Below are 27,858 nucleotides of genomic sequence, written 5' to 3'. Positions count from 1 at the left end.
TTGACGGCATCTTTCGACGCCTATAGATGCGAAAACATTTATGGCAGACATTCATTTCAGCAGTATTTGTTTTCTTAGCTCAGCTGACGTGATTGGGTCGTAGGATGGAACCTCCGTGACGAACACATTCGAGTTTTTCCCCGTCCTAACTAGTGCCCCAAGACCGGTATCTCAAAGCCCATGGTAAGTGTGGGAAAGTATATACAAATGTAGAGACCAGTGTTTCCATCTGCCTGTCTCAATGCCCTCTTCCAATATTAATAAGGAGTCACTAGAAAATAAAGGTAGGTCGGTCTCCGTGACAAAGCTGTTAAGCCACCAGGTTACGTTTAGTAGGCCTATATAGGTTAAAGTTTGTTGTGTTTAACGACACCACTAGATCACATTGATTTATTAATCATCGACTATTGGATGTCAAACATTTGGTAATTTTGACACTTAGACTTAGAGAGGAAACTCGCTACATGTTTTCATTAGCAGCAAGGGATCTTTTTATATGCACCACCCCACAGACAGGATAGAACATACCACGGCCTTTGATATGTCAGACGTGGTGTACTGGCTGGAATGAGAAATATCCCCATGAGCCCACCGACGGGGATCGATTCCAAACTGGCTGTGCATCATACGGACGCTTCACCACCTAGATACGTCCCGTCCCCCGCCTACATAGATAGTTACGTAGAACTTTATGTAATTCTATTTACTCCTTTTTAGCAATTTAGCGATTTTAGTTTAAATGTTGCAGACAATTATTCGTAGATGTTGGATATGGAACTTAAAAAATAAAATAAAATTGTTATGGTTCCTGGGGAAATAACTCCGTTGAATAAACGCCGATTTTGTTTTTCAAATTTATTACTCCCCACCCCCAACCCCGATTTTTAAAATTAATATATAGGTGGGAAAAAGTACTAACTGACTAAAATAAAGCTAGATTAATGAAAGATGAGAAAGAGCGAGACGGAGAAAAAGACAAGTAGACAATCACCAGATATAGGAGAGAGAGAGAGAAAGACAGAGAGAGAGAGAGAGAGAGAGAGAGAGAGAGAGAGAGAGAGAGAGAGAGAGAGAGAGAGAGGGGGGAGGGAGAGAGAGAGACCAGGAGAGGGGGGAGAGACAGAGAGAGGGAGAGGGAGAAAGAGACTGTGTGAGTAGTGTGTGGAGAGGTAAACACTTGAGTTTGGTCCCACCCCTATCATCTACTTTCTAAAAACTCCTGGTCACAGCGGGCGTACTCTTGTGATTTTGAAAATGTTTTGATCTTTTTTTCTAAAAGAAACAGTTCACCATGTTAGCAGGAAATAAAAAAAGTGAAAATTTGGAACGTATTTAAAAAATATTTTACAATAAAACGACAACTGTATGCAGGCAACACCTTTTCATGCACACTCTTTGGAGCCATGACTTTGCTGTGTCCTTTATGTCACACGTGGTTCGTTGCGAAGAAATCATAAAAGACTGACATTTCATCGAACCCGTGCCTCTTATTTCACAGCAAGCGCCGGCGCTCTATAGGCGTGTGCCCAGCGGTGTGGCGCATTGGAAAATAGGACCGCCTTGTTCAATGAGCGCGGGCCGCCGTCTCAGTGTATTGCGGTAAATAAACCGACGTGCGCCTCCTTTATCCATCCGCGTCACTAACAAGAATAAAGTTCCTAGTCTAACTGCGATGCCCTATACGCACTGGCGTCTACGAAATCACACGACTGATACTACAATTCTTACATTTCACAGTCGTTGAAATGCAAATCCTATACACAACGACCGAGAGGACTCGTTTGTAACTACTCTGACGCCGATTTCAGCAGGTACCCGTTAGTGGCGGATTGATATACGATAACACCGGCGGCACATCAACTTGGCACGAGCAAACTTTGTTGAAGGAAGGAAATAAGGACTATACCGAAGTTGGAAGTACTTTGCGGGACCAACGCTCGGATATTACCTGGGATTTAATACACGCGGAGTAAATGTTTATGGAACATGAACATGTCCCTAACTTGATGATCGAGGATTATTATTTCTGTGCGAAATGCAGTGTGGTGTTCGGTGGCTCGTAGTTCCGATTTTTGTGCTTCTTCTGTGTAGTGTTAAAGGTGAGGACATTCCTATAGAAATAATACGGGCATCTCTTTCGGGAGGGTCGTTAACTTTTCGTATCACACGGCATGTGTTTTAAAGACATAATATATCTGCATTATGTTATCTGTTAAAAAAAACACCTGATTTTATACGCGTGTGGTTATCGCATTTGTATTATGAAATGTACAGATATGTTTTCGTTTAACGGGACTTTTAAAAAACTTAGCGTGTGTTGCTTTGCTCGCAAAACTTTCTTTGTTCGCTTTTTCCCCCGATAGCGGTAAATTAACAGGCGGGTTGTAGCTATAAATAAATCGGGAATGCCAGTGTTTTAGGGGTGATGTTTAGAAAGTTTCTTAGTAGTGGTTCTAGTATTTTATGTTTACAATTATTTATGTTCTACATAATATTACTACTATTTTTACACACACTGTATTCTGTTTATTGCAGGTGACATTTATTCTCATCAGACATATGTAAATATTAAAATAGGCCTACAGGATATAGTTTTTTTAAAAACAAAAACATATAATTGTTTGACTGGCAGGTCTGTTACTATATATGTAATTGGTTTATGTATGTCTATGTATGTGCAATTTAATTATTATAAAACATTTCTTTAGGCTAACTGTTCATTGGGTAAAATGTCTGTCTGCCACTCTCATCACTTTTTAAACTTTAGGATTAGACTTGCTAATCATTTATGGTCCCTCTTTATATCAGTGGGGTGGAGGGGTAGGCAATATCTTTTCAAAAACATTTAACCCCAAATTTTGACAAAATTAATTTTTCTGTATTATATGGGTAGTCTCAGATAATAAGTTATGACTCATCAACTGAGGCCAAATATACAAACACAAAAAACTACATTACATCATTGACTGTACTAAAATAAAATCAAGTGACAAACTAACCATATATTGTGTTACACCAGATAATTCTAGTTTTAAATGCATAATTTTTGGAGTATTTTAATGTAATATTTATTTACCACATTTATTTATACTAACACATCACTTTGAAAATACAGTTCACATGTATTATGTATACAGGTAGTCCGAAGGAATGTAGAAAGTGTTGTTCCTTTTACCTCCGAATATTGTTACATACTCCATATATATAGCTGGTATTCACAACTTGTGACACCATGTTTCAACCGTTTCTCAACTGAAATAGTGCAAAATACAAAATTTGCCCGCCATTTTAAATTTGCTAAATAGAGGGAAGCAGCTGGCTCTGCACATTAAGAAAAGTATTGCACTGGTATACAGGGAAAGGAAAGGAAGGTTTGTTGAACAGCACCAGGGCACATTCTTTTAGGCTAAGCCACGAAACCCAGGCCTGGTAGGTATTGGGTTCATGTCCCACCAGAGGCAATGTGAGTTTTTTCATTCCAGTACCATTTCCAACCCTGTGTTTGCTCAATGAGAAGGTGTACACTGAGTTTCACTAGATTATGGATGTGTCTCCCAAGTGTACGATCCTAACCAGAGGAGGGGGGGGGGGGATAACTACCCAGCATGCATTGTAGGTTTCGTGTACCATGGGCTCGGGTGATACCGAGATAGCTCAGCTGGCAACCAGTGTGAAGCACTGTCAAGTAGTCCGACACTGAAAGAGAATACTGCGACTTCACCATTAGTGTAATTATGTTATCATCATCTAATTATTTGTTTGTAATATCCAAACAAACAGTATTTTGGTCTGGTATTTTTCTTGCATTTCATCTTTTAAAAAATCATTCAAACGTGATTCTGTTCGATTGAACTATCAACACATTGATTAATTAAATAGGAAACATGATGTATACATACTTTCAATAGTGCAGTGTTCGAGATTAACAGTATCCCGATATCCCGGGGATACCAGAATTTAATTTTGGATACCAGACTTCAAGAACCCAGTATCCCACTGGGATACCATATAATACTAAACTCCAGGTGGGATAACAGATTTTGAAATGTTAGTATCCAACTGGGATACTGCCCCAAAATTTTAATCTCGAACACTGTAGTGGTAAGGAATCATTTTCATATATACTTTCTCCACAGACAGGGCAACATTGAGACTTTGATACACCAGTTTTGAAGGTACTGGGTGGAATGGGAAAAACTGGGGTTCACTGATGCTGTTAGATCCTGTGATCCAGCATACCTCAGTTTGTTACTCCACCAATAAGTTACATTTTACCCCAGACAAGACAACACAGGTTTCAAGAGTGTAGGCATCGAAATAAGCAATGTTTCTGTTAACCCAGTGCTACAAAATACACACCTGGTAACCAATATGTTACATTGTATTTATGTTTCCATAGTGATATCACTATAAAATTCATGGCTTCTACGTTATGGTAGCCCTACTCTCATAGCTAGTGATATTCAATGTTGGGCTAGTAAATAACTACTACTGCCATGCCTGATATTAAAAATAAAGTATATATCCCTCAAGATTGATCGTATATCAGGCAAGCGCTGTACCACTGAGGTATGTCCTGCCCGCTGTGTGATCTTGAATGACAATTTAGACCTTGTAAGTTGTGATATTCACTCTGAAAGGTAAACACATTCCATCATTCGCAGATCAATCCATCAAAGAGGTAATAGGTGGATTGGCAGCTAATGGATTGTGGATCTGATTAGGTAATAAATCATCAAATTAATTAAAAATAATCACAGTGAGACTTTGGCAACAACCTGTATATACATTAAAAAAAAAAACCCACTATGCATGCAGGGCTATTATAATTTTTTTTATAAAAGTCACTAGCCATGGGATCAGTGATTTAAACAATTTCCTAGCCATGATTAAAAATTCACTAGCCCTATACAATTTTACTCATAGTGATAATCAGATACGTCGCATATAGAGGAAGGTGGATCTTAAAACCCCTTGGATTTAGGGAGATGATATTCATATTTACTAAATAAACTTAAATACAGCATTTGACAACTTCTTTTCTTTTTACTAGACATTGGGCATGGCGATTTTAGTTCTTTACTAGCTCAACATAGAATATCGCTAGCCATGGGAGCGGGCGGGGCTACCATAATCTAGAAGCCCTGGCATGGATAACTTTAGTCTGAAAGCATTATTAATTTAAACTTTAAAACGGACCATACAAATGAATGAACATACATACATACTGATTTACATACATACATACAGATACAGACACACGCTACTACATACATACATACATACATACATTGAATGTCAAACATTTGGTAATTTTGACATATAGTCTTGGAGAATGAACCCACTACATGTTTTCATTTGTAGCAAGGGATCTTTTATATGCACAATCCCACAGACAGGGTAGTACATACCACAACCTTTGATATACCAGTCGTGGTGCACTGGCTGGAACGGGAAACAGCCAAATGGGCCCACTGGCATGCATTGATCCTGGACCGACTGTGCATTAAGAGAATGCTTTACCACTGGGCTGCGCCCCGTCCCCATTTTTCAAGACAAGTGATCACGTTTAATTTAAAATTTAACGATAGGAGAAAAAAAAGTCACTTGCCAAACAAGCTACACATGCCACCTCATAAATAAATATCTACAGTGAAACTGTAGCAAGTAGAGAATAAACAGAAATAAATAATTAAAGCACAACACAAAAGGTATGTGATTATATGTTAGGAAATTGGTTTTAGGGACAAAACACATTAAATTTAATAACAGCACACAGTAAATCAATACTTTCCTTTTAAGCATGTTTTGGAGTGAATTTAGGTTTTTTTCACACAGTCATTTTAACATATTCTCATACATCTAAATGAGAGGAAATAAATAGGCTGCCTATCAATGCTATTTTTGAAAGTTAGCCAATTCTTTTTTCATTTCTTTAAAACATTACTGATAATATTGATATAGCCATTAATTGGGCTTAACCCTACAGAAAAACTTATAAAATATAAATTACATACATGTTTGTATGTATGAAACCTAGAGGGGAAAATGCTTAAAACCAAATGTATTATGTCATTTAATTAATATAATTTTTTAATGGAGAAGCTGTTTTATTATTAGATACTACATTTATTATATAAAAAAGGGAAAATTCTCATTAAACAACCCTAACAACACAAAATTATTATTATGCTTTTCATGTTTAATGTAATTTCCCTTAAACTGATGTATATTATTGTTTAAAAAAGAAATGTTTTATTTAACAATGCACTCATCATATTTTAATTTCAGTTATATGACGTTAGATATATGGTTAAGGACCACAGAGATAATTAGAGAGGAAACCCGCTCTTGTTACCCCCATAGGCTACTGTTTTCGAAGATCCCTTGCTGCTAATTTTTTTCTAAATCTTTTCCCTATTTAGTATGAATTCAAAATGCCCATGCAAAAGGCACTGTATCTTACAAAAAACCAACAACAAACACAACCAATAACAAACTAAGCATCCCTTAAATTTAAAACATTATTTTGTTTCCTATTTAGTACAATATATATGTACACACAGCACACCCAGCCAACAAGCAACACAAGCTATTCCCTTTATATATATACCCTGTATGTGGTGGAATTTGGCTGCTTGCTCAAGTGTAACTGACAAGGGTGTCATTCTGTGCTGTGTTTTCAATGAAGCGTCCATCACGGCAGATGTTCCGGATTGAAAAGGGGGTCGCAGGTTTCGTCTCCGAGACAGCTGGTGGATGTTCCCACGCTAGGAAGCAGGACTTGTTGCCCTTCAACAGAGGACTCCTGCACACCAAATGTTATCTTTTGTGGCCAAGCCACGCTAATGGGATAGGGATATAAGCTTACATACTTTATTAGCTAGCGTCCTGTTGATTTGAAGGGCCAGCTTGAAAACCCATTAGAAAAAGTCTTTGTTTAAAAAGAGAGAAAAACGGAAAGGGAAGGCTATTTTGTTACATGTTCGTAATTGAAATTTGGTTTTTTCTTTAATGTGTTATTTATGAAATAGTTTCATGTTTGTAGGAAGATTTTCATTTATTTTTCTAATTTCTTTTTAAAAATCTCTGTTTCTACCTGTACTCTGTATGGCTAAATTAATTCAGTAATATATATTATGAATACGGAATTTGTTGCTGCATTTATCAATTGTGATGAATTTAATCAAAATTGATTGACATGAATAATATTTTTTATCATTAAATCATCAGTAATGGTTTGGCTAGTAGACATACATTTTATAATTAATAATATAATGTGATATTCAAATTAACGAGTACAAAAGATGAAAAGATAAGTTAATTATTTTGAAATTGTTTGCTAAGAAGGTGAAGTATAAAATGGCTAAGAAAAAAGAACAGTTTGTTTTGTTTAACGACACCACTGGAACACATTGATTAATTAATCATCGGCTATTGGATGTCAAACATGATAATTGTGACGCATGCAAAAAAAAGAAGAAAGATAAACATTGATTAAATGTATGTTTAGATGAACTAAGTACCAACTAGTTTGTAACAAGTTATATCAGTTTAAATCCAATAATATTTGTTTAATGGTACCCCAGCACATTTTGCACTACGGTTACATGGGTCGAAATTTAGTTTCCCCATCCCAACCAGTGCCTCACAACTGGTATATCAAAAGCTGTGGTATGAGCTGTCTTGTCTGTGGGAAAGTACATAAATAAAATATCTGTTACTGCTAATGGAAAAAATGTTTGACATCCAGAAGCAGAATATTAATAAATCAATGTGTTTTAGTGGTGTTGTTAAACAAAACAAAGTTTTAACTTTCATCTGGACGATACCACTTAAGCATATGTATTGATTAATTAATCATTAACTATTCAATGGCAAACGCATTTGGTAATTCTGATACGTCTGGCCTTCAGAGGCAACCAGCTAAACCTTTCCGTTTATAAGCAAAATTATCTTTTTAGACACTATATTATGCACTACACCCGCAGACAGAACAGTGCTCCTACCCCAGTGTTAGATATATACCAGTTGTGGGGCAGTAGTTGGGATGGTTAAAAAAAAACCCTCACAAGTAAGACTGAGGAGAGGGTTTGATCTCATACCCCAAGCACTTCAATTCAGTGTTCTATCATATGAGCTAAATCTCACCTTTGAAACACACTAAGCACTGGACTGTTAAAATATTAGTGTGGATGGGAGAGGGTTCTTGGATGTGAATCCAGAACATACCAACTAATACTCGAAACTAACAGAGGTCAAGGGGCAATTGCCTTTGTGATCTGGGACAGTCAAATTAAATACAACAACAACTTTAAGACAGGACAAGACTTGAAGAAAAAAAGAGCCAATTACCACTCAAAATACACAAAATGTTTTTTTGATAATCAATCTCATAAACAGCTTTGTTTTCCATCAAACAAGTATAATTCAAGTATTATTAATTTAAAAATTAGTGCCAACTGTATGTCAATATCATTAGGAAGACCAATATTATTAAATTAAGTTATATATATATATATATTAAAAAAAATGATTAGTTAAATTTTAAAAATAAAATCAAAATAAAGTTTATGATATCAGTACATGTGATCAGTAGAACTGCTTCTCAGTTTGTAGCATTGGCTTCCAGATTAATATGCCAGAAGCAGAAATTGCTTCCCATTCTACAAAAATATTCTTTAAAAAATAATTTCAGTTCATGGTTTGATGTGAAAAAAAAAGTAAAAGTGTTTTGAAATAACACATTTTAAAACTATCTGTGTGTGCAAGTTAGAAAACAGTCGGCTCAGGAATAAATAACTTGTAGTAAATTCCGTATGTAAACAGATTTCCTTATGCGAAGGACTATAAGTCTGGTCATGGAGGCCAGTTTGAGACTTAAGGTAGATACCATTTCAACTTATTTTCGTGCTTATATCCAATTAAGGTTTAAACACGCTGTCCTGGACACACACTTCAGCAATCTGGTCTGTCTGTTCAGGACAGTGTGTTAGTTGTTAGTGGTTTAATAGTGAGAAAGAAGGTGTAGTGGTCTTACACCTACACATTGAGTTGTTAAAAGTCGCTCTGGTTAGGAGCCGGTACCGGGCTGCGAACCCTGTACCTGCCAGCCTTATGTCCAATGGCTTAACCACGACACCCCTGAGGCTGGTCCCATTCTACAAACTGTTTCTTGGTTTGTACAATAATCGCTGAACTGGTTAAGTGTACTCATAACAACAACATAAAGAGCAGTTGATAGAGATACGGGTTATTACATGTATGCATTTCCAAACAATGCTCTTAATGCAAAAGTGACCAACAGCTGTTGACCAACTTTGACCTTTCAGAGCCAGTTACTTCCTCTGTAATTATTCAGATAATTACTTCACTGCATTAATTGCTCGTTCATGGTGTAGTCTGCTCCGATCAACGCTAGCAGAATTCTAGCTATCGTTTGTCAAACCACCAAATTTGAGGTCGAGTCGAATCTGCCAGATATATTGCACAGCAAATTCACCAAAAAATCTAAATTTGGCTTGATCATACTGAAGTAGATGAAGAATTTGTTAAACAGAAGTTGTCAAACTACTTTTAGTAGTAGTAATAATAGTAATTAATAATATTGATAAAAATATAAACTGTAGTTATTAACAAGCATTGACAAATTATTTATAGATGGTTTACACAAATTATATAAAACTATTCTCCTTGGGACCTTTGGAAATGTGAAGTTTATACATGAAAATTAAACCATAATGTTTGCTTGCTGTTTTTATGGGGTCCATTTATAAAAAAATTTATAAATTTATATATGTTTTTATGGATGCATGCAGGCAACTTCATCAAAGCAATTAATAAATGAGATATACATCTAGTATAGTTTGTGTGATTAATTTCGATTAATCATAAGTTTGTCATTAATGAGATTACCCAACAGCAGCAATAGAGGGGGGTCCATGGGGATGTTTTTAATAATTTTAAATTAATAATGAAGTATATCGGTATCAGAAATTATAGAAGAGGTGGTGAACTACATAAAATGTGCATTTATAAAGGTGAACTAAATTTATGTTGTTTTTGTCAATCTCGCCAACTATTCGTATTATATTAAAGGTTATAGTGTGTACTTTTCAGTTGTTTTGGGTTGCCTTTTGGAGCAGCATATGTGACAAGAGCAGGTTTCCTCTCTTGATCAAGGGTGGGTCGTAACCCAGAGGTTAAGAGCTCACCTGATGTGCGGGCGCTTTAGGATCGATCGCCGTTATTGGGTCCATTGGGCCATTTCTCATTCCAGCCAGTGCACCTTTGATTCCAGCCAGTGCACCATCAAAGACTGTGATACCTATGTGCTATCCTGTCAGTGGGATGGTGTATATAAAAGATCCCTTGCTACTAATGGGGAAAAAAATGCGTGCACTACAATAGCTTGTTCTGAATGTGCACTTAAAGCCCTATGACCTGACCTAATGAGAAAATGTGGCAGGTTTTCTTTCTATATATGTCAAAATTACCAAAAGTTTGTAATCAATAGCTGATGTACTCTAGTGGTGCCGTTAAACAAAACAAATTAACTTTTGACTAAGTGTTGAAAAAAATATGTTAGACACCATAAGCTGTAGGTTAAAATGTGCTGAGGTGTTGTTTAAAAACAAATATTCCATTACCGTCCATTTCTTGCCGAGAAGGGATGTGGGTTTTCACAGCTACTTGCACTAAATATTAATAAAGTCCACTTGTGTACGTAAAGACACATTGTGAATTCATCGCAGACCACAGATTACTGTTGGTGTTCGCTAATGTTTATATTGGAAAACGCTCTGCTAAATGAGATTGTAACCACCCATGAATGAGCAAATCGATGGCGGAGTGTTTAAAACCAGAGTGTTCAATTATCCAATCAATGTCAATCAATATTTGTTATTATTCGCTTGTCGCCTATAGACCTGTTGCAAGCGAACGGCATTATAGACATTCATGTGTATAGACTTCTATTGTAAACATACATTTGTATTTATGTTCAGTCAGACATAAATACTGCAGCTCAATGATTAGACGGGTAGGTAGAGATTTAGTTCAATGATTAGATGGGTAGGTAGAGATTTAGTTCAATGATTAGATGGGTAGGTAGAGATTTAGTTCAATAATTAGATGGGTAGGTAGAGATTTAGTTCAATAATTAGATGGGTAGGTAGAGATTTAGTTCAATGATTAGATGTGTAGGTAGAGATTTAGTAGGTAGAGATTTAGCTCAATAATTAGACGGGTAGATAGAGATTTAGTTCAAAGATTAGATGGGTAGGTAGAGATTTAGCTCAATGATTAGACGGGTAGATAGAGATTTAGTTCAATGATTAGATGTGTAGGTAGAGATTTAGTAGGTAGAGATTTAGCTCAATAATTAGACGGGTAGATAGAGTTTTAATTCAATGATTAGATGGGTTGGTAGAGATTTAGTTCAATGATTAGATGGGTTGGTAGAGATTTAGCTCAATGATTAGATGGGTTGGTAGAGATTTAGTTCAATGATTAGATGGGTAGGTAGAGATTTAGTTCAATGATTAGATGTGTAGGTAGAGATTTAGTAGGTAGAGATTTAGCTCAATAATTAGACGGGTAGATAGAGATTTAGTTCAAAGATTAGATGGGTAGGTAGACATTTAGCTCAATGATTAGACGGGTAGATAGAGATTTAGTTCAATGATTAGATGTGTAGGTAGAGATTTAGTAGGTAGAGATTTAGCTCAATAATTAGACGGGTAGATAGAGATTTAGTTCAATGATTAGATGGGTTGGTAGAGATTTAGTTCAATGATTAGATGGGTAGGTAGAGATTTAGCTCAATGATTAGATGGGTTGGTAGAGATTTAGTTCAATGATTAGATGGGTAGGTAGAGATTTAGCTCAATGATTAGATGGGTAGGTAGAGATTTAGATTTAGCTCAATGATTAGACGGGTAGGTAGAGATTTAGCTCAATGATTAGATGGGTAGGTAGAGATTTAGCTCAATGATTAGATGGGTTGGTAGAGATTTAGTTCAATGATTAGATGGGTAGGTAGAGATTTAGCACAATGATTAGATGGGTAGGTAGAGATTTAGCTCAATGATTAGACGAGTAGGTAGAGATTTAGCACAATGATTAGATGGGTAGGTAGAGATTTATCTCAATGATTAGACAGGTAGGTAGAGATTTATCTCAATGATTAGACAGGTAGGTAGAGATTTAACTCGATGATTAGACGGGTAGGTAGAGATTTATCTCAGTGATTAGACAGGTAGGTACAGATTTAGCTCAATCAATAGACAGGTAGGTACTGGACTGTGAACCCTGTACCTACCAGCCTGTTGTCATCTGAAGGAAATGAAAATCTCAGACCAAAGATGTGTTGTTGTCCTTGCCCAATGATGTGGAGAATTCCAAGCACCTGCTCTATTGACACTTCCAGACACTTGTTAGTTAACTGTACATTCCAGTCACTGGCTAATGGGTTATCCTTTGATGAGCCGTCCACTGGCCATCAACTGGGTGCTAATTGCCCTGGTCAGCTGATAACTGGTGTAATGGGATTTTCATTATCTCTGTCTCACACACTGGTCAGTGTTATCTTGACCAGTCTTTGTAACTGCTGAGATTGGTAACAGGTTTACAATACTGGGCCATAACATTATGTAACTAACTAACTGGCGGACCTGTTGGTTAATGTATAATTAGCTGGGTATGTATTGTTTATTTTGGCTCACAGAGTTTTCTGTAGCACATTACCGGCCTCAGTCATGCAGTGGTTAAGTCATCTGACTACAGGTTAATAGGTACAGGGTTCACAGCCCGGTACCGGCTCCAACCCAGACCCTCCTGCCACGGAACCCTCCACTGGCAAAGTCAGAGGTCGGATCCATGGTGGGCGTGCCTGAACCTTCGTGGATATGGGCACGTTAAACGAGTTTCCATTCCATTCCAACCCAGAGCGAGTTCTTAAGGGCTCAGTGGGTAGGTGTAAGACCACTACACCCTCTTCTCTCTTACTAACCACTAACAACTAACCCACTAGACAGACAGCCCAGATTGCTGAGGTGTGTGTCCAGGACAGTGTGCTTGAACCTTAATTGGATATAAGCATAAAAATAAGTTGAAATGAAATGTACATTGGAGTTTTTTGTTTCTAGATGTTTATGTAGAAATTAATTGTTAGAATAATTATATGCATTAATTAAATATGTTAGTAAAGAAGTAAACATTAAAAAAAAAATCAAATTAGAAAAAGTAAAATGAATAAAATAATTAAAACAATATTTATGAGATCATAATATAAATATTCTCTGTTGTATATATATATATATATATATTTATTGTATTATTACACCTGATGAAGTGAACTGATGAATAAAAGAGCAATTTGTTTGGTAACATTGGGTAATTTCGACATTTAGAGAGGAAACCCGCTACATTTTTCCCATTAGTAGCAAGGGATCTTTTATTTGCACCACCCCACAGACATAATAGCACATACCATGGCCTTTGATATACCAGTCGTGATGCATTGGCTGGAACGAAAAATAGCCCAATGGGCCAATCGATGTGGATCAATTTCAGACCGACCGCGCATCAAGCGAGCACTTTACCCCCCAAAAAAAGAAAAGAGAAAAAAAGAGCAATTAATTTAATGTGTTTTAAGAAACAACTTGTATTGCATACTTGCTCCATTTATTCTATCCCTTGCTGCCTGTCATAAAATAGTAGCCTATGTGGCGACAGTGGGTTTCCTCTAAAAAAACAGTGTCAGAATGACCATATGTTTGACGTCCAATAGCCAATGATAAGATAAAAAATCAATGTGCTCTAGTGGCATCGTTAAATGAAACAAACTTTACTTTTTTCTACCACTACTAAAACATATTTTTTGTCTTTTATGCAATAAAATACAAGTGAACTGAACTCTGTTTTCTCATCTGTGTAAAAAGCACCATCTGGAGCAATCAGTATGTTACTTTTTTTTTTTTTTGCACTTGGCCTTGTGTGACTTGGTGTTTTTAATCAGTTTGACTCAGTTGAGCAGCATCAAATGCCCGGACATCAAGACACGAGATTGCATGCCGCTTAACACACGGTTGACTGTATGTATCATGTTGTTAGCCAATGTTAAACAACATGGCTATTAATAATTTACATCCCAATTTTTACTGAGCACCTTGTTTGTCAGGAATAGATTTTTACTCGGAGAGCGACCTTAGTTTGAAATTAAAATATTTATGCATTGTGTATGTACAATCAAGCCTTTGTTATACAGGGACCCAAGACTGTCAAAAGTGTGCACTGTTAAAGAGAAGTGGTGTGATGTAGCCCAATGATAAAGCGCTTACTTGATGCACAATCGGTTTGAGATCGATCCCCGTTGGTGGGCCCATTGGGGTATTCTCATTCCAGCCAGTGCACCATGACTGGTACATCAAAGGCTGTGGTATGTGCTATCCTTTCAGGGATGGTGCATATAAAAGATCCCTTTCTGTTAATGGAAACATGTAGCATGTTAACTCTCTTAAAGGGACATACCCTAGTTTTTAAACACTAAGGCATATTTTTCATTATTAGAGCCTTTTATGATCACTGAAATCAAACATTACCTATATTTTATTGTTTTAGATTATCCATTTCCATACAACCGAAGTGTTTCTGTTCATCCTGGTGTTTCTTTTACCACATAATGCATTTTTCATATTTAAAAAAACAAGAAAAGATTATTGAATCGTGTTTTAGTCACAGACTATTGTATTCAGATTTGTTACAGGTTTGTAAATTAACCAAACTTAGAGTCCATTGTTATGGGTTGAAACTAGGGTTTCGGTGAAAAGTATGCCTTAGTGTTTAAAAACTAGGGTCTGTCCCTTTAAGACTCATGTCAAAATTACAAAATTTTGACATCCAAAATCCGATGATGAATAAATCGGTGTGCTCTAGTGGTGTCATTAAACAAAACAAACATTTACTTTAAACTCACAATGATTGCAAACTTGGGACAGTCCCTTTAAAAGACTGGTGGCTGTTTAATGCATGTCATAAATAAAATATTGGATGATTTTCGATAAAACTGAATTTTTAAGAAAGGAAGGTTTATTTAACGACGCACTCAACACATTTTATTTATGGTTATATGGCGTTGGACATATGGTTAAGGACCACACAGATGTTGAGGGAGAAAACCTGCTATTGCCACTTCATGGGCTACTCTTCGATTAGCAGCAAGGGATCTTTTATATGCACCATCCCATAGATAGGATAGCACATACCACAGCCTTTGATGTACCAGTCGTGGTGCACTGGCTGGAGAGTGAGAATTTAAGAAAGGTGATAGCTTAATAGATGTGGCTGTTTAAAGCAGGTTTGACTACTACACAAAATGTCTTGCTGACCGATTTTGTTTTAGATTTCCATTAAATGAATAGTCAGTACTTATTCAGACAGCACTTTGATTGCTTTTTATATGTCAACAGTCATTTAGTATCGGGGATATGTTTCTGATCTATCATCTTTCTCTGTCCAGCCTCCTCATTTAATATTTGCATAAATTATTGTTAGTACTGACTACCGGTAGGTAGATATTTATGTATACATAAAAAAAAAACTTCCAACATTTTAAAAACAAGTTCAAGAAGTCATCTAGTATTTGAAATTGATTTTATTTGATCTTTTGAACCCACTGGCAAATATTGTGCTGTATAAAATTGTACATATCTATATACAGTCAAACCTCTCAAAACCGGACCCTCTGTAAACCGGAATTCCCTCAAAACCAGACGTTTTTCATGGTCCCTTTTTAAATATCTAAAAAGTAAAGTTTGTTTTATTTAACGACGCCGCTAGAGCACATTGATTTTTTATCTTATCATCATTGGCTATTGGACGTCAAACATATGGTCATTCTGACACTGTTTTTTTTAGAGGAAACCCGCTGTCGCCACATAGGCTACTCTTTGTACGACAGGCAGCAAGGGATCTTTTATTTGCGCTTCCCACAGGCAGGATAGCACAAACCATGGCCTTTGTTGAACCAGTTATGGATCACTGGTCGGTGCAAGTGGTTTACACCTACCCATTGAGCCTTGCGGAGCACTCACTCAGGGTTTGGAGTCGGTATCTGGATTAAAAATCCCATGCTTCGACTGGGATCCGAACCCAGTACCTACCAGCCTGTATACCGATGGCCTGCCACGACGCCACCGAGGCCGGTCTTTTTAAATATCTGTGCGGAAGAGAATCTCTCTAAACTGGATACCTCTTAAAACGGGACTTTTTACTTGGGTCCTGAGGGTGTGTGGTTTAGGGGAGCTTCACTGTACTAGTATAGCTTGTATACTGTTCTCCAGAAAACTCAAATACAAAAAACAAGGAAAAATCGCTGACAAATCCGTGAAACAACCCTTCTCACATACCTTATGAAACAACAGTAATTTTATATGTATACATTTAACATTTAAAAAAATCACAGCATTTTTAGTATATTTTAAAACAGAATAAAAATAAATTGGTGTAGGCTATTGGCAAGGGATTTATTTATTTACGATTTGATTTGTTTGGTTTCAAATTTTTAAAAAGAGTTGGCAGAAGTTAATACAACTTTAATAATTAATTCTGACATTATCTTGTTTGATGACGGTTATTATATGTGTGATGATGTTCTTTCAGGTTTCCCATCATGCCACCCAAATCCCTGTCAGCACGGAGCGACATGCATTGTAGAAAGTTCCCAGAACAGCTACTGCAAGTAAGTAATAAAAAGAGTAACCATGACCATGTTTATTGCATACATTTATTTACACATAGTAGATGTACATTATAGTAACCATAACCATGTTTATTACATCTATGTATACATAGATGTACATTATAGTAACCATAACCATGTTTATTACATATATGTATACATAGATGTACATTATAGTAACCATAACCATGTTTATTACATATATGTATACATAGATGTACATTATAGTAACCATAACCATGTTTATTACATATGTATACATCAGGGCTTCTAGAATTTTTATAAAATCCACTAGCCATGGGATCATTGATTTTGAATATTTATTAGCCACAAATAAAAATTCACTAGCCCTACTTTACTTCCAAGTTAATATAATTTTACTAATAGTAACAATGTCACTTAAAGAGGGAGATAGAGCTTAAAAACACCAAGATTGGGGGTGGGATTGGGGGCAGGATGTTCATATTTACAAAATGTACTTAAATGCAGCATTTGACAACTTTTGTTTTTCATTAGCTGTCGGGCATGGTAATGGTAGTTATTTACTAGCCCAACATTGAATATCACTAGCCATGGGAGTGAGGCCACCATAATCTAGAAGCCCTTATACATAGTAGATGAACATTACAGTAACCATAATCATGTTTATTACATATGTACACATAATATACGGTTTAAATTGTATCATGGCAACAACAGTAAATGCTGTGGTTTCGCTTCTTATTTGCTGTTATGCCACAAACATTGGACATCGGTGGCAAAAACAATACTGTGGTTCCCTACCTAGTTTGCCGCCTTGCCATTTCCATACTTTTCATGTTGTATATGTAATGAATAGAAAATTATCATTGGTAAGGTAATATGATAAATGGCATCCATATCGAACTAATTGCATAGGATAGATCCCAGTGCACCAGAGTGAAATAATTTTAGTCTGAGAAAACTTGATAGAAAGTAAGCTGTCTTCTTGACCCTGTTTTGAAGAAAAGTTTTCCTTGGCACCCCTCCAACTTGACTGTTCTTAAACCGAAGGCAACAGTTATTGTGCCCCCCTCCCCCAAACAAAATTAATATTCGACCCTTGATAGTAGTAGATGTGGACAGAAAAGCTATTGCAAGTGAGTAATAATTATATAACTATGAAACATACATATATATACATTACACATGTACATTGTAGATATGCTGAATTTTTTAACAAGATGCTCGTTTGTGCAATAAATTTCTTGCTTTAAGCTCAATGTTATCTTAATGGATGTTGTGTTTCAATGTTTTTGGAAACCGGGCTGCCAAGCTTTGTTTCTATTTCAGGATCGGAGTGTGTTTTGTGGTGTCGTAAAAAATGATTAATTGTATGTGCATTTAGCCATTCTTGAAACTGGAAGTGTTTACGGTTCTATTCATGTGTTTATGTGTACGCCAGGTTTCAGTGAAATATGTTTTTATATTGATGTTCTGAACCCCTTTGAAGTAAATTATTATATAGGTTCTGCTAAAACCACCATAAAAACAGATGCCAAAATTTGTTTATTTGTTTAAAACACAAATGAAATTATTGATTCACATGGGAATTGTGAGGGTTTTTTTCATCCAAATTATTAATTATGAATGGGAGTCACGATTCCTAGTGCTTTATTTATGATGAGAATTTCTTGGTCAATTGTTCTTTTATATTTTATAGTGTTTAATAAAAAAAATTATTGAATTGGATTGGGATTAAATCCCTATAAAATTGAACATATAAAGGAAAACCTTGATCTGTTCTTGTTAAAAGGATTACTGTATGAAATGGATTAGAGAAGATGAAGTTAAAAATAGGATATAAAAAACTGGATCAATATATATTGTTAGCAATTTTGACAGCTTTTGTTTGGAAACAAGGAGTCAAATTCCCTTCTTTCTAAACAGAATTAAGGGAAAAAATACAAAAACTCTTTCTCTTAACTATAAAATTTCCTTGTTGGCCAATGGCAGTTTCAAAATGCTGACAATTTAAAGTCAGAGCTTGGTTTAGTTGAATAGAATGCTTCGTCAAATTATCTTCAAAATATTAATTATTACATAATATTTTTTCACTAAATTAAAATAAAATTTGCAAATTTTTCTTAAAATTCACAATAGACTAGCCCTGAAAGTGATAATTTATAAAGGAAGAAAGAGAAAAAAAAAGAGTCATTAAAAAAAACATATAGAAAAAAGTTTCCTCTATATAATATTTGTAGGAATTCACAACCGAATTTAAAAAAAAAAAAATTATCATCTACTCAGAAATAGGACCCTCGACTATTTAAAGAGCTCCGAGCTATAAACAGTGTCCACACTCACTGACTGACTGTGGGTACATTTTGATATTTAGAAACGCGGAGGGGGCTCTATATCCTCCCACTTGTTGGTCGTGGCTACCTCTGCATCAAGGCGAGAGGTCACCGCTTGGTCTGCGCTGCATGTACAAAAGGTGTGGGTCGTAACGTTTGATGAGGACAAAGGCACACACCAGATGGGATGGCGGTGATGGCCCACGTTTGCTCAGGGCAAAATTACTTGGAAATCTCTTGTATAGGGTAGTGTTGGCAAATAGATAAAGAGCGTTATCTAAAGGTCGAGACTTGATTTTGTTGATCTTCACTGTATGTCAGCAGTTGCCAATGAGATCAACATTTTATTTTCAGAAAACCGAGGTGTCTGCATTTGTGGACTCTTGGAGACATAATTAACATGCGTTTCCTGTCTGTACAGTTTATTTTGTTGACCAGTCAAGAGTTTTGAAATGCATATATATATATATATATATATGTGATAGGGATGAAGAGATGTGTAATATTTATTTAATATTTTAATCATTAAAAAAAAGATTGTTAGAATCATGCATCATTAAATTATGTTTAATTTGCAGTAAACCTTTGTAGTGTTATTTAATCAGTCAATCAGTGAGCATTTTATTTTTTGGCAAAAACTAAAATTATTTGAGAAAAAACTGGAGTTTTAAACAGGGAATGAGAGACATGGCAATTTTTAAGAGTTTTGAAATGCATATATACATGAATGTGATAGGGATGAAGTGGTATATAATATCTATTTAAACAAAATTGTTAGAATCATGCATCATTAAATTATGTTTAATTTGCAGTAAACCTTCTTTGTAGTGTTATTTAGCCCATCAATCAGTCAGTATTTAATTTTTTCACAAAAACATTTTTTATTGGGGAAAAGAAATAGAATTTGAAGCAGGGAATGAGTCAAGGCAATTTTTATGTCTGTATTCATTGTAAAAGAAAATAAAACGAATGTTTGGGTATTGGTATTTGAGCACAGTATGGCTATTTGATGTGTAACAGTAATTACTTTTATATTTACATTTGATCTATAGTAGTATAAGAAAAAAAACCCCTCACAATACTGCAAAATATATATTTTTTATATACACTACCCCCATCCCAAAGGTGTAACAGTTTGTTGTACAAACAATACAGACTCACACATATTTGACATCAATGTATGAAGGGTCACTCAGAGATTGAACTTGAGTACTTCATTAAACAGTTCATTGTACCTGTAGCCAGTGTTCAGGACATGTGTCAGGTGTTGTCTCATATATGTTTATAAAGAAAACAAAAATTATTAACCTATTTTTCATACAGAAACCTTTGTGTTCAACTACTGATTGGTTTCAGTTATCTGAAACTGGTTCTGTATTTCACTGTGTTTTGCATGACAGGACTTAAACACTGACCAATTGTCTGGCTTTATTTCACACTTCATAAACTTTGATTAATTTAAAAATAAATAAATTCTGCACTGTATATTGTAGCAATATTGACAGGCCGCTACCTTCAAAAGGCTAAACAACACTTGTGTTATTAATTTTTCACAAAAACACTTTTTTCCCATCATTCTCTGAAGCCGAGATAACTTGGAATTAATTATTCAGTTGTAATTTGTCCTAATAGGGATCAGCCTGGGACTGAAAGAACTCGAGCCCGCTCGTGATTTTGCACGAGACGTCGGCAGATCACACAACGCCCGCGTAACATCATTTGGTCTTGTGACCCTGCTCGTAAAACATTTTCTGCACCAAAGTCTTTAATTGTTTAACACTGAAAGAATGGAGAAACAATGACTCAAGAAAAATGATTAGTCAGACTCATTCTGAATAGGATTTTGTTTTAAAGCAAGGTTACAAAATGACAGCTGTATTTTCTTTAAAAAAATCCAAATCAACCCCCCCCCCCCCCCCCCCCCCCAAAATATAAAAAACAAACAACAAAGAATGTACATATAAAAATTATTATGAAAGTTATTGTAAAGTTATCAGAAATGTTTGGTTATTACAGCTGTATACAGTGGTTAATATAGTAAATTTCAAATGTTTATATTTGTTAAAAAATATTGTTTTCTTTTTATAAGTGAATTTCAAAGAACCCAGAAATTTTATGACTATAAAAACATTCGCCATTTTATAAAGTGTTTATGAAAATTTGTGTTGTATTAACTTTGAAATAGTTGTGTTATACGGTAAATTATGTTTCACATTTTAATTAATCTCTTGCTTCTCACGCCTCCGTATCCCACAAAACAATATATTTTAAAGTCTTAGGATGCTGGGTTATGTGATTTTGACTTGGGTAATAACATAGTTGATTGATCGATTGGTTACGTGTATTATATTTAGCAGTGACTAAACATATTCCCATCACATGTGCACTACTGTTCTGTGCTACACTGACATTCCAAATGTATTTTAAACAAATTGATTTTGGAAATGATATAGTATTTTTTAAGTGTCCAAAATTAGTCTAAAATTAAACCAAGAAAGAAAACATTTTCAACTGTGAAATTTAAGTAACTGATTGGTGGTTCAATAAAGTTTGTTTTGTTTAACGACACAACTAGAGCACATTGATATATTAATCATTGGCTATTAGATGTCAAACATTTGGTAATTTTTTTATACATAGTCTTGGAGAGTAATCACCTTAATTTAAATCTGAATAACTGACACACAAACAAAATGACGGTTTGTGCGAAATATTGTTCCCTATATGACACTTACATACATTGGCAGTATATTAACTGCGAAAAAACAACATAGAAATAGTGTTTTTCCTAGACATCTATCAAAGCATGGTAAACTAAATACTTTTAAGGCATTTTCACCATTTTCAGGGCACTTTTGTTTTCATTAATGATTAAAGACAAAAAATTAATTGAAATAAAAATAAATGTAATTAAGATGCATGCTTTAATAAATGAATGGCAAAATATATAACATGAATATTTTATTAATTAATAATAATTTTTTTTAGTGTTTTATAATGGCAATTTTAGAATTCATTATTGAAAAAGGCTTGTTTAAATCTCTGGACAGCATGGCGCTGATTAAGGCAAAATGGTACTAAACTATTGAGGCATGGTGCTGCACCATGCTAAAATAACCTAGGGATAACACTATAGAAGCCTACTATTCCACATCTGAAGCATGTACAGGAGGGTGAACAATCGCTGTTGCTCGGTAGACTTTTTTTTGTATGCCTAACATTACATTGTATAAGATGTGATAGTAGATGACGATGGTACCAGTCAAGCAGTTTGCAATCACTGAACATGCCAGTGATGTTTTAAAAAACTGTGATTATGAGATGGTCCTAACATTTCAGACTAAACATGTTTGCTGGCATTGATTTCTGACAATAGTGTGCAGCCTCGGGGAAAGTGCTGTCATTTAGAGAAGAATCTATTTCCACGAGTTAAATGAATCTTGTTTGAAGAGAAAATATGGAGTTAAGCGAAACACTGTCTGAACACATGCTGTGCTTAGTGCTCGTTGGAATGTGGGTTTCAAGTCATAAAGTGCATCGAGCTTTCCCCGATAATTTTTACTGTAGACACAAAATATTCTATTAACCCTTTCACAACCGGGGCGGGATTTAGCTCAGTCAGTTGAGCGTTCACCTGAGGTGCTTTATGTCGCAGGATCGAACCACCACAGTGGATCTGTTCATCTACTATGTGCAGGGCTAACTCTAGGTGAGAAAAACTATTCGCCATATTGTCTATTTAACTTCAAGAATTGCAGAAATTGTAAGTTATTTTCTAAAAAATGTCAATTATTACATGAAATTATTTCGCCAAACTAAAATAAAATGCGCCAACTGCTTTCAGAATTTGTAATTGGCGAATTTGGTGAGTGCCAGAGCTAGCCCGGATGTGCTTTCCTGTCTGTGGGAAAGTGCATATAAAAGATCCCTTGCTGCTTTGGGAAAATGTACTGGCTTTTCTCTGTTGACTATGAGTCAGAATTACCAAATGATTGACATCCAATAGCCGATGATTAATTAATCAATGTGCTCCAGTGATGTCGTTAAACAAAACAAACAAACTTTCACAACCAGAGTTTTTAATGTGAAATCAGACTTTTTAGTGTGTCTGAGTTTTTAATGTGTCTGTATAGAGTAGAGAGTATATATATATATAAACTGTTTCCAGGTCATGGTGACATTCACATGTATGTGAAGTCGTGCCCAACAGAAATGATTTTGAATGTAGGGGCATATACGTACAACGTTAACATTGATTGATATTGGTAACAGAAGGCAATGCACTCATGTTGGAGCCGGGAGGCATGCTCCATGGGAAGAATTTAAACTTCAAAGGCTCTTATTTGTGCATTTCTGGGACATTTGATACAAGCATTTTTTAAAACATGGGATAGATAACATTTAAAAGGTTGAAGCAGATATGTATTTTAATTTAGTTTTTTAATAAAAATAGGTTGTATAGAAATAAGATTACAAAATCATTAATTATTTTCATTTATTTATTTCCTTTTTTTTTTTTTACTGTGCATATATGTGGTTGCAAAAACAAAACAACAGTAGCAAAAAAGAACTTTATAAAATTTACACAATAATTAAAACAATAGTTGCCTTTGAATGCCTAATGTACCCCTATCAAATTTTAAATACAAGCAAAGTGTGTGTTATATATGTATAAATATACAAAATTAAGTATGTCATTTGTGATGCCGTGCTTAGATTTTAAGTACACATTGTAATCCTTGTTTGTTGTGATATTCAAGATAGGAAAATCTGAGATAAAAGTTGACCTTACTTTGAAAATCTGAGATGAAAGTTGACCTCACTGTACCCTGTAGCACCTAGCTAACATTGCTTACATATGAAATCTAGTCTGGAAAGATAGGCTGTATCTATACAGAAGTTTGTTTGTTTTGTTTAACAACTCCACTAGAGCACATTTATTTATTTATCATCGGCTATTGGATGTCAAACATTTGGTAATTTTGACATATAGTCTTAGAGAGAAAACCTGCTACATTTTCCCCATTAGTAGCAAGGGATCTTTTATATACATGTACAATCCCACAGACAGATCATGTCGATCAAAATTTGTTCCAATAAAGTTCACAAATCACCTGTTTACTGACATCTTTCTTTGAATTTCAAGAGTAAACACCACCTTGTACATCAATGAGAGCCCAAACAAGTAAATGCTAAATTATGTAGAGTATCATTAAATAGTTATTTACAAAATATTTACGTGTCAGTTTAATATGAAAGAAAATCATTTTTATTCTATTTCCAACACTACTTTTTAGTGTAAGTGTCGGGGGACTCGGATCCAATATTTTAAATACGGGGAGGCTCTCCATTGGTGGACCCATTCTTTCACGACTGCTATATCAAAGGCTGTGGTATGTAGTGTTTTGCCTGTAGGAATGAGCAGATAAAATATCCTTTTCTACTAATGGAAAAATGTAGCAGTTTTTTTCCGGAAGACTATGAGACAAGATGTTTGACAACCAGTAGCTGATGACTAATGAAATCAATGAGCTCTAGTGATACCATTAAACAAAACAAACTTTAACTTTCAACTTTTATCTTCAGAGGAAAACCATTAATTTTTTTTTTCATTAGCACAAGGGATCTTTTATACGTACTATCCCACAGACAGGATAGCACATACCAAGGCCTTTGATATACCAGTCATGGTGCACTGGCTGAAACAAAAAATAGGCTTTACCACTGGGCTATGACCCGTCCTCCTTCCCATGGATATACCAGTCGTGGGGCACTGATAGGGATGGGAAAAACCCATTCAAAAATGGGTCTGCTGAGGGGATTTGATCCTGCTACTAGAGCATCTCAGGTGAGCACTCTACCGACTGAGCTAGACCCTGCCCCAACAACAATAACAACAACAAAACTGTTTAGTTCTTATTGACCCAGCCCTCGTTACAACAGGTGCATTCAACCTGCACTGTCAACAGTAACAGATTGCGGGAGAAATCTCAATGGTGTGTAATCAACAACCTGATATAAATGTCATTGTGAAATATGCGACAGCTGTTGTCCTGGCGGACAGGTGTGCTCAGGTATTTTATTAAAGATAAATTTCAGCAGTGTCTAGATCTGTAGGCTTATTGAACTGACTGGGCAGTGTACAACACTGTACTACCCTGTACGATGTGTGAATGTCATTCTTGGCTGGGCATTTGGCTGATAAGACTTTTAATAGCTTGTTTGAGTATTTTTTCCACCTGCTGTGCATGTCAGTTGGCTCTGTTGATAAACATTGGTACCTGTACTTATAGTTGTTAATGCATGTATGTGTTATATAGAGGTTAGAAAGAAAGAGATATTTGTTTAACAACACCTCTGCAAGTTATTTGATTATTTTGAGAGGGAGGGAGAGAGGGAGGAAGAGAGAGACGGAGGGAGAGAGAGACAGAGGGAGAGAAAGAAACAGAGGGAGAGAAAGAGACAGAGAGAGGTGGGGTGGAGAGGGGTGACCTACTAATATTACGTGCTACACAGTTCATACAGTGTAGAGCAGTTCTATGTTTCATTCTTACATTAATGTAAAAAACTATCGCATTCAGTTTATAAGACTTAATTTCACGAAGCCTCAAGAATACCTCTAGAGATAGTGGAATTCATATTTATGAATGATATGTTAACATAAAGGGCTGCATTATTATAAACAAGACTATGTATATATATTGGCCATTGAATAGCAGAACTAAACTGCTGTTTTAATACATGTTATGTTGTATGGGTGCAGTACGTTGTGACCAGATTACAAATGCATATGTAGAGCTGTATAATTACAATTTACAGCTGTTTGTATTCACGAGGCTCACCATCTGTTGGCCAACTCACAGCCAATGTTGTCCCTGCACATCATTCCCATTAACTGTGTCTGTGTCTGGCCAGATTTCGAGGCAGTTCAGCGAAAACATTCATGAATTGCCTTGTTGTGATGACTATACCAGTACACTGTGCCTCGCAAATAACACTAATATAAACAGCATGGGGTTCAGCTAAAAAATATAGTTATCAAGCACAGTGTATGGGGTTGAGGTTATTCAAGAGTAGAGCTGAATGGATCCACCAAGGTGGTTCGATCCTGTGATGCAAGCAAGCACCTCAAGCGAGTACTCAACCAAATGAGCTAAATTCCACCCCACCAGTACACTGTGCCTCACAAATAACAGTCATATAAACTGCATGGGGTTCAGTTAAGAATAATATTTATCAAGCACAATGTAGGGTTTGAGGTTATTCAAAAGTAGAGCAAAACACACAACAAGAATAAAAACAATAGAACCCGCACAAATAAAAGCAGAGAAGTAACTGGCTCATCTCAACTATTTTTTGTTTTACTTTAAACCCTTCCTAAACATAAGCTGTAACCCAACCCAAGACAAGAAAAAAAAATGTCTAGCGCAGTTTAACCTATAACTACCTCCTGTAAAGTTTATTTTGTTTAATGACACCAATGGAGCACATTGATTTTTTTATTCATCAGCTATTGGATGTCAAAACATTTGTCCATCAGTAGCATGGAATCTTATATGCACTATCCCACAGACAGGATAAAACATACCATGCTACCTCTAGTAGGTATTAACATAATGTGTAGTTAAAATTTAATTAATTAATTAACTGAATTAAATCTTCAAAGGTGGCTTCACACAGATACATTAGGTTGTGGTTTCATACATATTGGCAGGACATAGCCCAGGTGGTAAAGCGTTCACTTGATGCACGTTCAGTCTTGGATCGATTCCCATCGGTAGACCCATTGGGCTATTTCTCGTTCCAGCCAGTGCTCCACAACTGGTGTAACAAAGGCCATAGTATGTACTATCCTGTCTGTAGGAGGGTGCATACAAAAGATCCTTTGCTGCTAATTGAAAAGAGAAGCCCATGATGTGGCAACAGCTGGTTTCCTCTCTCAATACCTGTGTAGTCCGTAACCATATATCTGACACCATATAACCTGTAAATAAAATGTGTTGAGTGTGTCGTTAAATAAAACATTTCCTTCATACATATTGTATTGGATGATTTGAAATAATGATAACTGTGTCCTTTTTAATAAAAATGTCTGCTTTATACAGGTGGTTACCTGAACAGGTTTTTACTGTATATATGCAATCAAAATGTATTTCATTATTTACTCGGCTGCAAAGTGATGTCTGCTGTACTTTTGCCATAATCCTGTTGTATTTTCATACAATAGATATTTTGTGGCTTATTCAAACAAGCTAAAAGCATTTAAGATCACCAGGTAGAGTTGTAAGTTCCGTCCGTGTATGGAGTTTTGTTTGTTCTCGGCACGCGAGTCCACTTCTCGATTTATGAAGAAAATAAGACAAAAGATGCTGTATTGATCAGCTAGAGTGTGCAATTGATGGGTTAAGAGTTTCGTTTCTATGTCGTCACAACAGTGACTGCAATCTGGTACGGTAAGATGTTGAGTGAAAGTATATTTGGTAATGTAAACATTGTCATGAGGGCAAAAAAAAGAGAAGAACAAAAAGAGAGTGGAAATCAAAGAGTTTAAGAGTTTATTTGTTATTTACATTTATTTCATACAGAAATAGTACTGTGTCAAAATATACCAGGAAGTCCATATGAAACAAATTACAAATAAGATAGAGACAGTAATATATTGCAGATAGGTTTGTTATGTTTAACGACACCACTAGAGCACATTGATTAATTAATCATTGGCTATTGGATGTCAAACATTTGGTAATTTTGACAGTCTACATTTTTCCATTAGTAGTGAGGGATCTTTTATATGCACCATCC

General features: G+C 35.6%; 1 protein-coding gene across 1 annotated transcript in view; it reads left to right on the top strand.

Annotated features, from left to right (window-relative positions):
• The first annotated feature begins 1,846 nt into the window (after positions 1–1,846).
• The window catches only part of LOC121384085 (neurogenic locus Notch protein-like), a 131,184-nt gene continuing 105,172 nt past the window's right edge, over positions 1,847–27,858 (top strand). Inside the window, 2 exon segments of the mRNA XM_041514312.1 lie at positions 1,847–2,099; positions 16,663–16,741. Of these exon segments, the coding sequence (XP_041370246.1) occupies positions 2,036–2,099; positions 16,663–16,741 (143 nt within the window). The 5' untranslated portion in view covers positions 1,847–2,035.

Source organism: Gigantopelta aegis, chromosome 10, assembly GCF_016097555.1.
Source record: "Gigantopelta aegis isolate Gae_Host chromosome 10, Gae_host_genome, whole genome shotgun sequence".
Taxonomy (NCBI): Eukaryota; Metazoa; Mollusca; class Gastropoda; order Neomphalida; family Peltospiridae; genus Gigantopelta; species Gigantopelta aegis.
Note: the sequence above shows the minus strand (reverse complement) of the source record. Positions and strands in the feature narration are given on the sequence as shown.